At 44.4% G+C, this 16,005-nt stretch overlaps 1 protein-coding gene across 5 annotated transcripts in view; it reads right to left on the minus strand.

The window, feature by feature from the left end:
- KIF13A (kinesin family member 13A) overlaps positions 1-16,005 on the minus strand; it is a 205,414-nt gene that overhangs the window by 89,826 nt on the left and 99,583 nt on the right. For all 5 annotated transcript variants that reach the window (XM_059179425.1, XM_059179428.1, XM_059179424.1 and 2 more), the window contains exon 4: positions 7,071-7,131. In XM_059179425.1, the coding sequence (XP_059035408.1) occupies positions 7,071-7,131 (61 nt within the window). The remainder of the gene's footprint in view (positions 1-7,070; positions 7,132-16,005) is intronic.

Below are 16,005 nucleotides of genomic sequence, written 5' to 3' on the forward strand. Positions count from 1 at the left end.
AGACATGCCTGACGTGGACCAGCCATCAGCATATCCCTTTCCCAAATGGGGCAGCTCAGAAACTGTCCCATGTACTGACGTTAAACCTGGGTCGACCTAAAGGACCAAAACACGCAGAGTTTAGATACAAAAATGAAACCTTTCCGGATTGGCCTGGTGACACTGGATTTAAGTATTAATCAACTATGGGAGGGTGCCATTAAGGGGCTTGGTAAAAGGATCCTGAGAAACTGGGCCATGAAGGTAAAGGGAGAGCACAGGGCCATTTTCCACAGTGGTCTCCAAGGGCGATCAGCGTCCCGGAGTCCGGGCGCCTCGCCTGCAGTGTGCACGGCACAGGGGACTCGCCCAGAGGGACGTTTCTACCCCAGCAACAGTGCTGAGACGAGTCAGGAGCTGGCCATGGAACTCAGCTCCTTTTCTGCTGGCCTGTGAGGTGGCTGACTCACCCAGGAGAGGGTCAGATGCTGGTGCCCCGGATGGGAGAAGCCAAGAAGCCACCCGCCCCGCGAGCATCTGAGAGGGATTGTCTTTTGAGCTCTTTTGTAGGGTGTTTTCACGCAGCGCATCTGCTGGGGAAGTAAGTGATCTTCGTTTCTGTCTGGTATGTTCTCTGCGGTACAGGGACATGGGGACCCAACACCCCTTCTGGACTGGGGGGAGCACAGTCAAGAGGAGATTAGAGCAAAGCCCCAACCAAACAAACACGGGCACTCGGGACTCCAACATGGGACAGGAGGGAGGACGCTGGCCGGCTTCCACGCCAGAGCCCTGCAACGTGACTGCCGCACACAGCCGCTTTCCGGGGGCGGCAGAGACCAGAGGACAGCCCGGGACTGTAAGAGAATCTGTAACATCTTCACATGTCATTGTCGCTGCCTAAAACCCACCGGTACGACTGCTTTTCAGCTCCCTCCCAGGGAGCAGTTTCCTTACCGTAACATGGGGGGGACAGTAATGGTTTCTACGTGATGGGATGTTCTGATGATTCAATGAGCTACTACAGGTGGGGAGATGAGCACAGGGCTGGGATCCCCGTGCTCCCAAGTCTCCTGTCTACTGGGATTCTTCGCCGCCTTTCTGCACACCCTTCAGTAAGTCACACGATGTCTTTGGGTGCCAAAAAACAAGGCATAGATGGGGATGAAGAAAGGAAAGCCTGTAAGAAGGTGGGACCACGTGGGATTAAGAAACAGGAGTAGAGGGGTGCCCAGCCGGCTCCGCTGGGAGAGCACGGGACTCTTGATCTCAGGGTCATGAGTTCAAGCCCCACATTGGGCATAAAACCTACTTAAAAAAAAAAAAAAAAATTAGGAGTAGAAGAGAAAAGAGAAGCACACACACACAATCACACCCATACATATACACACCAATATTTACACACACACACTAACACGTTCACATTTACACAAACCCATACTCAAACCACATAAACACACTTATAATCAAATATACACAAAACAGGCACACGTACACACATACACACTTACACACACTCACATTTACCCACACATACACACACACACATGCACACACTCTTTTTAAAAGAATCTAACAATATGAGCTTCGCTTATTTATTTCAGGCAAGTTTTTCTCACCAGTAAAGCTGGCCTAACCTAGAGAAAAGCCAAGGCCCCCCACCATGACCTCACTAGGCAAGGAAACGTCCGTGAGGAGGGCGGAGATGTGACCCGAAATGGTCTCAATGCGGGGCACTTGGCACACTTTACCAAACACAAATACAACCCCACCATGAGTAAACTTGAAAGTAAACCTCAAAGATTTTTGTGATAGCAAAAAAGTAAAAAAAAAAAGGAGAAAGAACGAAAAGTCTTTCTTCACTGATGTCCCCTTTGACCCCATTTTCTGAATTGGCCAACATTCTCCTCCATCTATAAGGTAGTACAGTGGGGTGTGCCCACCGCAGCCTCCATCAGCCCAGCTGGGAGGCTGTGCTCTGGACGCCCACCAGCTGAGCTATGTTCTCACAAAGGGTCAGCTGTGTTCGCTCCTAAACTAGTTTATGTCCATTGTACATCTCCGTCATTACATAATTTCATTAACAAATGTAAAAAGACAGCTGTTGGTTCTAAGAAAATGAAGTCGGATGCTTAAGGAACAACCTGGTAAGGCTTAGTCACCAGAAGAATTGTCCTATTTGGCATGGATGGGTACGACAATTTGTTGAAGACTTTAAAGAGAAAGAAAAGTCTAGAACTCTGCATGCAGATGGTTTTGTAAGTGTCTTTTAAGATGACATGTATCATTTATAATGAATCTCCATTTCACCAAACTGTTCACAGAATCAACTATAACCACTTTTCATAACTACACAGAAAACATCTGTGGTTTTGATAAACCTAGTAGCTAACAACTATTATGTGCGAGGCACTTGCTGAATGTTTCTTATAAACTTGAATAATGAAAGAATGAACCAACACAGCACGCTAAAACAAGCATTTTGGAACTTTGCTAAAATATTGGTTCTATTTTGGCTAGTGCTGGCTTTTAGAATATAAATTTTGACGCACAAATGTCTTATCTTGTGTCTAATCTCGCTTCTGTTAAACAGTGTGAAAGAGAAATTATTTCTACCTCTGGGCACATAAAATGTCCCGTCATGGGAACAGAATCAAACACGCAACGGCTCCCGGCTCGGACGCGAACAGCACACAGCTAGGGTAGCAGGACAAGAATCAAACATACAACCTTTCTCCTGGGCTGCAGGGCATTAACAAAGCCTGAAAACACATGGCTTCAGCAAGTCTGAGCAACGTCCCATATGATGAGAATTGTTAGATAATTTCTAAGTCAACAGTTGAGAAGCTCTGGGCCTGGAAATGTTCATGTCTGCGTTGATTCCCAGATATGCCACCCCCACTGGTTTGTTGTGTTTTGGGTTTTTTTTTTTTTTAAGATTTTATTTTGTGGGCGCCCGGGTGGCTCAGTTGGTTACAGATTTTATTTTTTAGTAATCTCTATGCCCAACATGGGGCTCAAACTTACAACCCCAGGATCAAGAGTCACGCGCTCTACGGAGAGAGCCAGCCAGGCGCCCCCCGCCCCCCGACCCCCATATCCCCCACCACACTGGTTTTCATTTTGGGTATGAAGATCAACAGAAAAACAGATCTGTGAGAGATAGTCCCCCAGAAAGAAGAAAAGTGAAACCAAGGGGACTGGTCACTGTTATTTACCAACACGGCACATGAGAGACAGTGATGGAGCATGGACCGATTTCATTGTCAAGAAGGTCTTAAATTATAATGGGTAGTGATTTAACCCTTCACAAGGGCCTATTATCGGTACGACACTCTCAAGTGCCGTCTGTATCCACTGTAATGGCGTTACAGTCCTCAACATGGATCTGTCTGCATGTGTGGACATACGAGGTAAAGAGTAGGGGAACACATGAGTTTATGCAGAAATAGGCCAAGCTTTGGGTGCCTCACTTTGCAGGTTACTTGTTGTTGTTTTTTTTCTTTCATCCTGGCACAAGCATTTTTGCTTCAAAGACTCAGAATTATCTGCTAGCCAAACATGATTATGCTTACCTAACCCAAGGGTTATAGTAAGAAATAATACAGTTAAAATACAAAACATCTCAAAGCCCGACTCAGTGCAAGGCAATCCGCTTAACAAACAAGTCTTTGAGTTGCCTCTGAACAGTCCATTCCAGCAGCTGTGCAGCCAGGATGAAATGTCTGATTCATGTTTTACCAGAGAGCAGGAGGGGATCTGAGATCATCCTAGGCCACGTCTCCTCCTTCCACAGACGCGGAAACCCCATAAAGACCCCATAAAGGTGAGCAGCTGGCGGCAAAACTGAGTCTTGTCAATTCTAGTGCGTTCTCTGTCCACAGGGCTGACGCTCTGGCCCTCAGGACTGTGACAATGTGACCATGATAAAGACGAGAGACAGGAAGAGAGATTCTCCCATGTGCCCGGTACTGGCTTCCGTACTTTCCCCAGACAGGTCCCTCGGCCCTCAAATCAACCCTATGAGATAAGAATGATTACCATCCTCTTTTTGAGGAAACAGAGGTGTAATGAGATCCGGTGGCTCACTGGGCGGTCTGGCGTAGGAGCCCGCAGCCCGCCACCACGCCCTCCCATACTACGGACTCGTGCATTTCTCCGTCGGACAGCCTGAGAGTGACAGGTGCTGTGGTCACTTTGAACAAACAGAACATTCTGACACACCGCGTGAAACTCCGCGCCCTGCCTCTCTTGGCTCCCTCGGTCCCTGTGCCTTCAAGCCTCCCTCTCTGTGCTACCCCTCCTCCTCTCTGCTCCCCAAGTTTTGAGAGCCGCCGGGAGCCCTCTTCATCGGTATCAATGATGCCATTATTCATTGAGCCTGACAAATAGGTCGGTTTCAGGAAATCCGTGCTCCCCCTTTTACATTTCCTCTACTTCCCATCAGAGAATGAAGGCTTCTATCTCGATGTTTCTATTCACCAGTAAGAAGGAACTGCTGTTCCTTTTTTATTGCAGAGAAAGGAAATCAAGTCAGTATGAAACCAATGGACGAACCTACCGTAATGTATTTAGTAGGCAGGGTATTCACGATGAATACAAACACATGTGAGAGAAGAGCCAGCAAGAATTTTACTTTTTGCTAAGGTGGTCACTGGGTTTGCACAATAATAGAGCTGTCCAAAGAACAAGAGAACGTCTCCCTGTGTCTGTAAATAGACATTGCTCTCGGAGCCTACAGGGCTGCATTTCTCGGCTGAATGGAACACACTATTTGATGTGATCATGCACACTAAAAAGTTTGAGGTTCTAAGTTTAAAAATCATTTTTATCTTTTTAGATATTTCTGAATATACTAATTTGCAATGCAGAGCTCCAGAAATCTTCAGTTTCACATGTGAATTTTATCATCTGTACTTCATAAAGTTATTTCCATTAAAAAAAAAAAAAAAGTCTGTCCTGGGGCGCCTGGATGGCTCAGGCAGTTAAGCATCTGCTTCAGCTCAGGTCATGATCTCAGGGTCCTGGGATCGAGCCCCATGCAGGCTCGCTGCTCAGTGGGGAGTCTGCTTTTCCCTCTGTGTGCTCTCTCTCAAATAAATAAATAAAATCTAAAAGAAAAAAAGAAAAAAGCCTATCCTATATTCAGGGATATGAGTGATATACCGCAGGAGGCTAGAATGGTCTCTGTGGGTAATAAGGGAGAATGTGATTCTAGAAGACACAACGAGAAAAAACACCCTCCCTGAAGCATTCTTTTAACCACATCACTGCAACAGCCCCTGTTCTGCACCAATAAGCCGTCTAAATGAAACTCAGTTTCAACCTCAGATTCTGTTCAGCCCTTCCCAGATTATGCCCTTCCTTGGGTTTTCTATAGCACTCAATCTGTCAAACCGACAGTTTAACTCAGAATTAGGTCAAAATGTTTACTGTCATTCGTTATGCATTCTTTTGCTTCCCACCTAACTTTGTGATTTTTCAAGGGCTTCCCTGAAGCTGCACACACACTGTAAGGGGTTCCTGAATCTTCAGGAACTATTGAGACCTGTTGGCTCCCTGACGGTTATAGGAGAGGAGTAACAGCCCTGGGCCAGAGCGTGGGGTGGGGGGTGGGGAGTCCTGGAGCAGAGCGTGAGGAAGGTAGGCTGAGGAGGTAAAATAAAGGAGCCTAGATGGAGTTCAAGGAGAACAGATCTTCTCTGCAAGTGGGAAGGAGTCCTTGAAAGTGTTTGAGAATCGCACAAGCAGAGTTCTAATCCGGGAAGATCTACTTGGCTGTATCTTGAATAACGTCAGCTGAACAAAGAGTGGGCTTTGTATAGCCACAGCATTTGTTCTGTTACAGTAGGAAATGTTTTCCTTTTGTAGTTTATTTAAATCCCAAAGCACACGCCCAACACCAAAATACACACTGTGCTAACACTCAAAGCAGACTGTTCTAGACACGGTAGAATTTATTGTCTAAAGTGCTAATGGGCCAATAAAAAGACAAATTAATTACAACCAACATTAAGAAGTACTTATTCACATCAATGAAATACATTTACTAAAGGTGCAGGAATGATGTCTGGAAAGAAAGGTTCATTTACTCACGGTGAGCAACAGAAGAAATTTTCCTAGTTTCAGATTGTTAACTTTTGAAAAAATTATATATCAAATAACTTCTCAGCAAGTTTGCGTTATGTGGCCAGGAAAAGGCTGTCATGAAACAGAATTCCCTACAAGCAAGTGATTTCCTTTTGCCTTCTAGTCTTATAAGACCTGCCTCCTTTCCATCCATCCCTCACCACTCTTATTAAAAAGCAAATGAGAAAGTCATTCAGCTGATGTTTTTCTAAGTAGAAATGAGGAGAAAACATTCAGAAAGACTAAACAAATCTCTTAGGAAATGGAGATACAATCAAAAGGGTAGGAATCCAACTTCCTCCATGCACACAAATGCTTCCCTCCTGAGCCAAAGCAATTGTGATAAATTCTTCAAAAGGGCCAAGACTCACCAAATAATAAAATCAGTAGTCATCTGTGTTCAGTGGAATAGGGATGAAATGCCTCGAGGGAGGAGCACTAGCAAAATGTGGGACTAGGTGGTCGTGTTTCCCTGCAAATGTGTAGTTCGGATCACCAGTGACCGTCAGACATGGACAGTTCGTATCAGCAGTGACCTGGGACATGGAAACCCACGGCATCTGAGCTTGGGTTATATCAACGGAGCAGTCAATTCCCGAAACAGCGACAAGGAAAGACGTGCACACTAAACCCCTTCTTCATGTGATAATCACAACAGTCAGCATTTCTGGCTAGAGGTGGTGCCCCATTATTTCTAATTGTTGGAACACCTCTGAAGATAGTAATACCCCCTTTATGGGGAAAGAACCTGGAGCCTGAAAATGAACCAACCGGTCCGTGACTTCTTAGCAAGTTAGTGGCACAGCCAGATCCTGAAATCAAATCTTGTTGACTTCTAAGGCCACATGCTGGAACTGGAAAGAAGGAGTGTGAATTTTATGGGAAAAGCAGAATGGCCGAATGAAGAAAATAGATGAAGAGGACTGAGGCCCAAAACTCAAGTGAAGAGAGAGCCAACTTACCAGCATATTTTGTAGTATTAGATTCATCCATGGACCAAAAGCAATAATCAAAGGCAAATACCTGAATGAAAGAACAAATTATTGAAGATTAATTAACTGCTAAGAGTAAATCATCCTGCTAAAAAAAAAAAAAAAATCTGCTGATAAACATGAGAGTTCCGCTACTGTCTAATTAGAAAAAAACATTATAGGTTTGATGCTTTATTAATCCTAAACCTTCTTTTGCACTAAACTGATGGTTATCTTACTGTACGAGAATAAGTCGCATATGAAAATCATTATTTATCCAGAATGCAAACAACGAGACATCTTAATCAAAAAGTATTTTAAAAGATTTTGTTTATTTATTTGACAGACAGAGATTACAAGCAGGCAGAGAGGCAGGCAGAGAGAGAGGGGGAAGCAGGCTCCCCACTGAGCAGAGAGCCCGATGTGGGGCTCGATCCCAGGACCCTAAGATCACGACCTGAGCCAAGGGCAGAGCTTAATCCACCGAGCCACCCAGGCGCCCCAATCAAAAAATATTCTTAATGATACATTTAGTAAGAAAAAGAACAACAAATAAAAACAATGACTTCTCACCCAAGTCCGCAGTTCCTGCATCTGCTAAAGCCCTTGGCTGGACGCCCACGGCCAAGTCCCATGAAAGTCATCAACCCGCATTTGAATCACCTCCTTCTAGCTTCCTGTGATGCCACCACTTTCAGCCAAAGCTCCAAACGCCCCACAGGCCCACCTCGGACTCTGTTCTCTCTGTTTCAGCATGCCCTCTTGGTCGGAGTCTGGTTAACAAACCAGTAACTCTCTCGGGCGCATTCACGTTCTGTAGAGTCACGGAACGACACTGCGTGTCGGGAAACACTGTGTCCTGCACTGGGATTCTCGTCCAGTCACTGCTTCCGCGCGCACGACCGACCGCCGCTCGGGTTCCAGCCATTGTTAGCAGGCGCAGAGGCCTACGTTCCCCGAAGTATATTCCAAGAAACAGTAGTTTCAGGAGATACTCCATGAAAAACAATTAAAGGCTCTGAAAACGTATCGAGCTAAGAAACCCACTTAACTGCTTAACTTTTTTATTTCTCCAATTCATTTTAATGAAAAGACCCTTTCCTGAGTAACACCTATTAACATGCCTCGATACTACTCTTTCTCAGTGCACCCCGTGGGCAAACTCTGCCTCAGAGGCCGTGGCAGCCACTTTCCGGGGCTCCCTGTTACAGCCTTTCCCCCGGCAGTCCGCACAGCACATTACAGACCCCCACGGACAGGAACCCTCCTGTGCTTAATCATTTCCTAGGACTGTAAGCACCGTGCAAAGAGAGCCCGAGCTCTGACTGGCATCTGAGTCTGGCTTCAATGAGGCATTCCCAGCCCCTGGCCCCCAACCTCCTCCGGCTCCGCGGAACTTGTCTGTACCTTGGAACTGGGAGGAACGATCCCACCCCTGTCTTGGTTCTCTTCCTCACTTAAACCCTCCCAAATGCTTCCTACTTCTTAAGGCCCAGTTTGACGCATTTCTCTCCCAGGAAACATTTCTCGGCTAAATCCAAAGGAATTCTGTCTCTTCTCTGAAATCTTACAATGCCGCTTCTCCTTTTTCTCGCCACTCTCCTGCCAGGGAACCTGCTTTCCACTTAGCAGGTTTGCATGCCTGTTCTACCTCCAGGGGTACATGAAGTTCCTTGAAGGCAGGAACCATATCCAATTCAGACTTATACCCTACAGTGTTCACAGCAGCTATTTATGGTATTTATTGAATGATTAATGGTAGTAAGACCTCACAAGAAAGCAGGTACTTTCTAAATCCTAAAAAGACTGAACTGTGCTCCAAACAGCTCCAGCCTTGCGTGCAGGCCGTTGCAATGGAAGCAGGTACGTACCATGTGCACAGCTTGCATCATCTCAAATCCAAACTCAAATTTTGCTACTTATGCACACTTATTCGCTCTGGTCTTATAGCAACCAAGCTTAAAAGGAACGGCAGTTTTGGCCAACAGAGTGCGCGGTATTTACTGTATTTCAGGGCTCCTCCGATGACTCGAGACCACACAGGCGAAATCCGGTTCCTCTTTCTGCCTCTGGGCAGCACTGAACTTCAGCACTTGTCCTGAGACATGACAATCTTTTTTTTCTAACATTTCCAGAAAAGGAGATTCCACAACCTTTCTTTAATGGTATCTTATAACTCTTAAGTTCCATTCTCGGGACATTTTCCCTTCCTTTTGACCTAAGTCAACTCTCCTTCCTTCAAATGGCCAAGAAAGGCTATTTTCCATTTTACTATGTATCTTCATAGTTTTCCTCTAGAGTCTCAATGAATTCCTCTTAGGAGTTGCTATATTCAGTGAAATACTCATTTATTCCCCGTGTTGATTTTTCGTACCTACCTACAACTCTGAACCATTTGCTACTTTGCATACGGAGCGAGAAAGCTAAGAAGTTCCATTCGCTGTCATGCTACTTGAAATAAAATGAATTCTTCCCCAAGTTTTGAGGGTCTACCTCTCAGTAACAATCATTTCCTATTCTGTGCCAACTTCCACTTCTAGCAGTTAATAAAGTCCATTTTGCTCATAAAAAGGGAGATACCAAAGTTTTCACTTTAAGCATCTGTCTCCTAAAATTCAAACAAATGTTAAAACCCCGCAGAGTTTTCAAATGAAACAAACAAAACAAAACAAAACAATCCTCGGAGGAGAAAAGGTCTGTGACTGTACTAGAGGATCCGACTGCTTTTTGCTTGCCAAATACTTAACTCTCCTTGACCTGAATTATGTCTTGAATTTCACTACCTTTGATCACAGGCATCTAAAAATGGCCATCCTTCAAACCATAGAGTATAGGTTATTGTTTTATTAAATATTTACCACTAAGAAGGCTGAAGTGCAGACATCTAAGCAATTTCCCTAAAATCAAGACACGTGAACAGAAAATTTCTTATTATTTTTTCTTCCTTTAATGCAGGCGACAAGTGATCCTCCCTTCCATGAAACTCTACTGACTTAGGAGGCCCTGTGGTATGAGTTCAAACTTGGCTTTTTTTTTTTTTTTTTTTTTTTTAATTTGACAGAGAAAGATCACAAGTAGGCTCCCCGCCAAGCAGAGAACCCGATGCAGGACTCAATCCCAGGACCCTGAGATCATGACCTGACCCGAAGGCAGAGGCCCAACCCACTGAGCCACCCAGGCACCCTCACACGTGGTTCTTTTGAATGCCCCAGTTCTTGTGTATGGGTCTTACTTCCACTGGAAACGATGAGCTTCTTGTGGACAGGGACTATGTTTCATTAATCTCATAGCTCCTGGGTCAGGATTTCATACAGAGCAGTCACTGTATATAGTATTTTCTTAATAAACAAACATAATAACCATAACACCAGGAGAAGGAGCTGAATACAGACACAAGCACAGAGCAGATGTGAGAACCGGCAAGAAACAGCAGAAATTTAACTGCAAGATGTATTTTTAGATGTTTCATTATTTTCATATACATTTTTTCTTTCTTTTTTTTCTTAGCGCACAATTGGTGGGGGAGGGGGAGAGGGAGAGAGAAAATCTGCAGCAGACTCCCCGCTGAGTGCAAAGCCCAATGTGGATCCCACGACCCTGAGATCACGACCTGAGCTGAAATCAAGAGTTGGATGCTTAACCCACTGAGCCCCCCAGGCAGCCCTCATATGCATGTTTTTGAGAGAACTTGGTTCCTTCAATGGTCAAATACAAATCTGGTCACAGGATGAGCACGAGGGTCCACTTGGGCACCATTATTCCACAGCTCAGGAGGATAACAGGTATGGCCACATCATGTATAACTTGTAATCTGCACGGAGATTAGAACAATCATTTGTTGTTGGAACAATTATTTCTTATGATTGTTACTAAAACAGTCTCAAGGTTGTTCAAAATAATTTGTTTTAGGTAGTCCAATCTCCTGCAATCTCGTTAGTCCCATACACTAGTCACAAATTATTATCCTTCTTTTAATGGCCAAATTTAATTATAATTCAATCACGAAAGGTTTGTAATGAAAGGGGACATTGTTTTCTTTGGTCTTAAGAGTCAGTTATGATTTTCCAATACAAAATCCACCGATAAGTCAAAAGAGGTAATAAAACCATTTTCTTGAGTTATTTCTTAGAAAATAACCACCTCAAATTAAATTTTTAAAAAATCACTGTTTTCAAAGCCATCACACTGCATTAAAGAAATACGTGAAGACTTTAAAATCATTCCATTAAAATTCCTGAATGCTTATTTCATCTATTCATTATGAAGTTACTAGCATTCCAACCAGAGCACGGGGATGCGGAACTTCTTTTTTTTTTTTTTTTTTTTTTTTTTTTTCCTAAAGATTTTATTTATTTATTTGACAGACAGAGATCACAAGTAGGCAGAGAGACAGACAGTGAGAGAGGGGGAAGCAGGCTCCCTGCTGAGCAGAGAGCCCGATGCAGGACTCAATCCCAGGAACCTGGTGTCATGACCCGAGCCAAAGGCAGAGGCTTGAACCCACTGAGCCACCCAGGTGCCCCGAATTTCAGCTTTCTTTTTTTTTTTTTTTTTTTTTTTTTTTTTTTTTTAATTTTTATTTTTTATAAACATATATTTTTTATATACATATATTTTTATCCCCAGGTCTGTGAATCACCAGGTTTACACACTTCACAGCACTCACCAAATCACATACCCTCCCCAATGTCCATAATCCCACCCCCTTCTCCCCAACCCCCTCCCCCCGGCAACCCTCAGTTTGTTTTGTGAGATTAAGAGTCACTTATGGTTTGTCTCCCTCCCAATCCCATCTTGTTTCATTTATTCTTCTACCCACTTAAGCCTCCATGTTGCATCACCACTTCCTCATATCAGGGAGATCATATGATAGTTGTCTTTCTCTGCTTGACTTATTTCGCTAAGCATGATACGCTCTAGTTCCATCCATGTTGTCGCAAATGGCAAGATTTCATTTCTTTTGATGGCTGCATTGTATTCCATTGTGTATATATACCACATCTTCTTGATCCATTCATCTGTTGATGGACATCTAGGTTCTTTCCATAGTTTGGCTATTGTGGACATTGCTGCTATAAACATTCGGGTGCATGTGTCCCTTTGGATCACTACATTTGTATCTTTAGGGTAAATACCCAATAGTGCAATTGCTGGGTCATAGGGCAGTTCTATTTTCAACATTTTGAGGAACCTCCATGCTGTTTTCCAGAGTGGCTGCACCAGCTTGCATTCCCACCAACAGTGTAGGAGGGTTCCCCTTTCTCCGGGGATGCGGAACTTCTTAACGCATACAACTGACTTAAAGAAATCAAATTTGGAAACCAAGAATTAATTTCCTATTTTGTCAGCGCCAGTCCACACTGTGAGTATGTTTTGTGAAGGCACCCATACCACCACGAACCTTTAATTAGGTAAAGAGTCAAAAGGACAGACACTCTCCACTTGTTTTTAAAATCTGAAAGCCATCGTCTTCACGGTTTCCTAGAAAATTTTACTTTACCTTCTCAAAATCCCACTCCTTCCTCTTGGCTTGCAACTTGTAAAACTCCTACCAGCCTTGAATTCCCTGCAGCCCGCTGTTCACATCTGTTCTACCTTCACAGCTCTCTTCGAACTGTCAGCCCTGCACCTCTGTGATCCCCTGAATATCCAGTAAAGTCACAACAGGCTGTTTTTAATAAATGTGTTGAATGACACATCCTCTGAGGCAACAGACCCAGGAGCAGGAAGAAACAGTCAAACTCTGTCCTATCTAAGACTCCTATTTCTGATGGTATTTCCACAAAATTCAATTTTTAAAAAAGCAAGAAAGAATCTTCTGTGTTTCCCTGAAGAACCAGAAGGCATTGGCATTCTAAGAAATGTGGTCTGTAGTCATTTTCTGACCCATAAAAACCAAACGTGCAGGAACCTACAATTCCAACTACCTTCCATGCATCCTTTCTAACGGTTAGCATTCACCAGTAAGTCCTCCAGTTGTACAATGATTAATCCACAAAGCAATCAACAAATATCTATTTACGACCCTCCTCAATTTTAGGTACTATGGGAACTCAAATATGTTATTAGGCATGTTGTCTGTATTCTATTTACTTATAGTCTAGCTAAAAATAACAACATAAAACAATTATCCTGGGGGGGGGGCACATTTTTCCTCAAAATCTTTTTTTTTTTTTTTTTAGATTTTATTTATTTATTTGAAAGACAGAGATCACAAGTAGAGAGGCAGGCAGAGAGAGAGGAGGAAGCAGGCTCCCTGCTGAGCAGAGAGCCCGATGTGGGGTTTGATCCCAGGACCCTGGGACCATGACCTGAGCCGAAGGAAGAGGTTTTAACCCACTGAGCCACCCAGGCACCCCCCAAAATCATTTTAATATCTCTCATTTCCCCTTGTCCAGGCAGAAAGTGATTAACCCCAACTTATATCAAGGTAATTTAAATTTATGTAAATAAATATTTCTAGGTGTGCCTGGGTGGCTCAGTCAGTTAGGCGTCCGCCTTTGGCTCAGGTCATAACCCCAGGTCCTGGGACTGAGCCCTGTGATGGGCTCCCTGCTCAGTGGGGAGTCTGCTTCTCCCTCTCCCACTTCCCACCATTCATGCTCTCGCTCTGCCAAATAAATAAATAAAATCTTTCAAAACAAAAACAAACAAGTATTTCTCAACATATACATCAGATTTTTGGCACAGTGAGTAAAAGCCCACTCCCATTAAATTCTCCAAATTAAAATCTTTCAATGACATCTCAAATGTCACTTTTTTCCCCCCAAGATTTTATTTATTTATTTGACAGACAGAAATCACAAGTAGGCAGAGAGGGAGGCAGAGAGAGAGGAAGGGAAGCAGGCTTCCTGCTGAGCAGAGAGACCGATGCGGGGCTGGATCCCAGGACCCTGGGATCATGAGCCGAGCTAAAGGCAGAGGCTTTAACCCCCTGAGCCACCCAGGCGCCCCTCAAATGTCACTTCTTTATGAAAACTCTCTTAAGGATACTTAATACTCTGAATTTCTTATCTGACTGGCCAGACTTCGTGTGTGGGGGTGGAGGGACTGTGTATAAGAGAGACTAGAGATTCAGATTTTGGTTTTCCTAATGTTTTATTGTCCATAATTCCAGAAACCAAAAAAACAAAAACAAAAACAAAAACAAAACACTGAGAATTTACTTTGTAAAGCAACTTCTTGGCAAACCACCTTTTAGTCGCACGATCTTGCAAATCTGTGTTTTCTCATGTGAATGCTGCCGTGAACAGTGCACGCTGGCTGTTGTGGTCCTTCCCCTGCACTACACCACACAAGATACCACGACCGTACCCGGTCCAAGTCTCCGTTTCTCATTCAACTGTGGAAGCACCAGGACCATTGTCTCCCTACAGACATTCTGTTTATTGGATTGTGTTTCATGGATTGCACTCCGCAGGCTTCCCTATTCATCTGTTATGTCCAGGGTCAGTCAGATCTTCAGCTCTGGGAGTTTCCACCAATGACCAAGAAAGCCTCTGGGTGTATAAAGGACAGTGGAAAAGTCCAGGGGCAAAGGGAAGAAAACAGAATGTAGACCCATGAGGCAGTGCCTCCCTCCTGTAACAATTTCCCTCTCCTCACCTCCCTCCCCAGGGAGCCACAGCTCATTCTTCGAGTCCTACCCAAAAGTCGCCTCCTTCAACGTTTCCTCAACTTCCCTCCTCCGTGCTGTCTTAGTCAAAAGCATAACCTCTCTAATATACCCTCTACTGAAGTAACTACCCATCTTACCTTCAGTTGGGATTGTGGGAATTTACACAAAATACCTGCCAATACAAGGTTTGGCGTAGAACAATAACGCAGGACCGGCAGCTACCATGATCAGCTCTGATGGCATCTGCTCCTGGACCCCTCTCCCCAGACAGTACTACAGCTACCACTTGGGGAGGGTTTGTAATGCACCAGGTACCATTCTCAGCGTGTCAGGGTCTCATCCAGCTGGAACCTCCCCCAAGCCAAGGACTGTGTGGATTTATTTCCTACAGGTATCGACGCAGTAGTCAGATTGATTTTCTTAACAAAGTAAAGAGAGGAAAGTAAAAAGGCAACAAAGTCCCCATGGCCATAAATGGACGAGATCCTATAGTTTCTGAGGTCTGCAGCGAAAGCATCCATGCAAAGCACAGCCCCTATGTCCTAAATCCGGAGCTGAAAGGGCTTCCCACTCTGCAGGAACGTGATTTGCCTTCCATGAAGGAGTGTGTCTCTCTCCTCTCCTTCTATAGGGTCACCCTCCTCTCTTTGCACAATTCATCCACTGTCCACATCTGCAGACCCAGCTGCTAGGGGAAGCCCGTCCTGGCAACTATCGACTTTGAAACTGCGCCCAAGATCTCTTCGCAAACCCCCATGTCTCCAGTTTTATAAATACTGGCTTGCGAATGTTCAATTCTGTCGAGTTGAAAGGCCACAATTAGTATGAAAGACAAGTGCCAAATTTGTTTGCATTTCACCGCACTGCTCTAAGAATTCAATCAGAACCCTCCCCCCCCAAAAAAATTACTCTATTTCATGGCATGTCAAAATTTTCCTCTTGGTGCCAAGTTTCAACACTTTTCCCTTCCATCACTTTCTCCTAAGTCAGAGATGGGAAGAGTCATTTTAAAAAAAAAAAAAAAAAGGAGGAGTTGAATATCGTTCACCTTGAAGAAGCAGGACTAAAACAGAAAGGAGAGCAGGTCACTGAAGCCTGTCTGATCCCTGAACCATCTCCAACCGCTGCGACAGGTAAGAGCGGCGTTGCCAGCACCAACTCCAAGCCCTAACTTGAGCCTATCTGCTCCTGCTCACACTCCCCAAGGGGCTCCCCATCTCCAGGAATTCATGATCTCCTGGAGGAAACAGCTATGGGCAAGTGCCACTCTACACGGCAGTCTGGATTCCTAGGGGACCTGGGGAGGTG

This window comes from Mustela lutreola, chromosome 6, assembly GCF_030435805.1.
Source record: "Mustela lutreola isolate mMusLut2 chromosome 6, mMusLut2.pri, whole genome shotgun sequence".
Lineage (NCBI taxonomy): Eukaryota > Metazoa > Chordata > Mammalia > Carnivora > Mustelidae > Mustela > Mustela lutreola.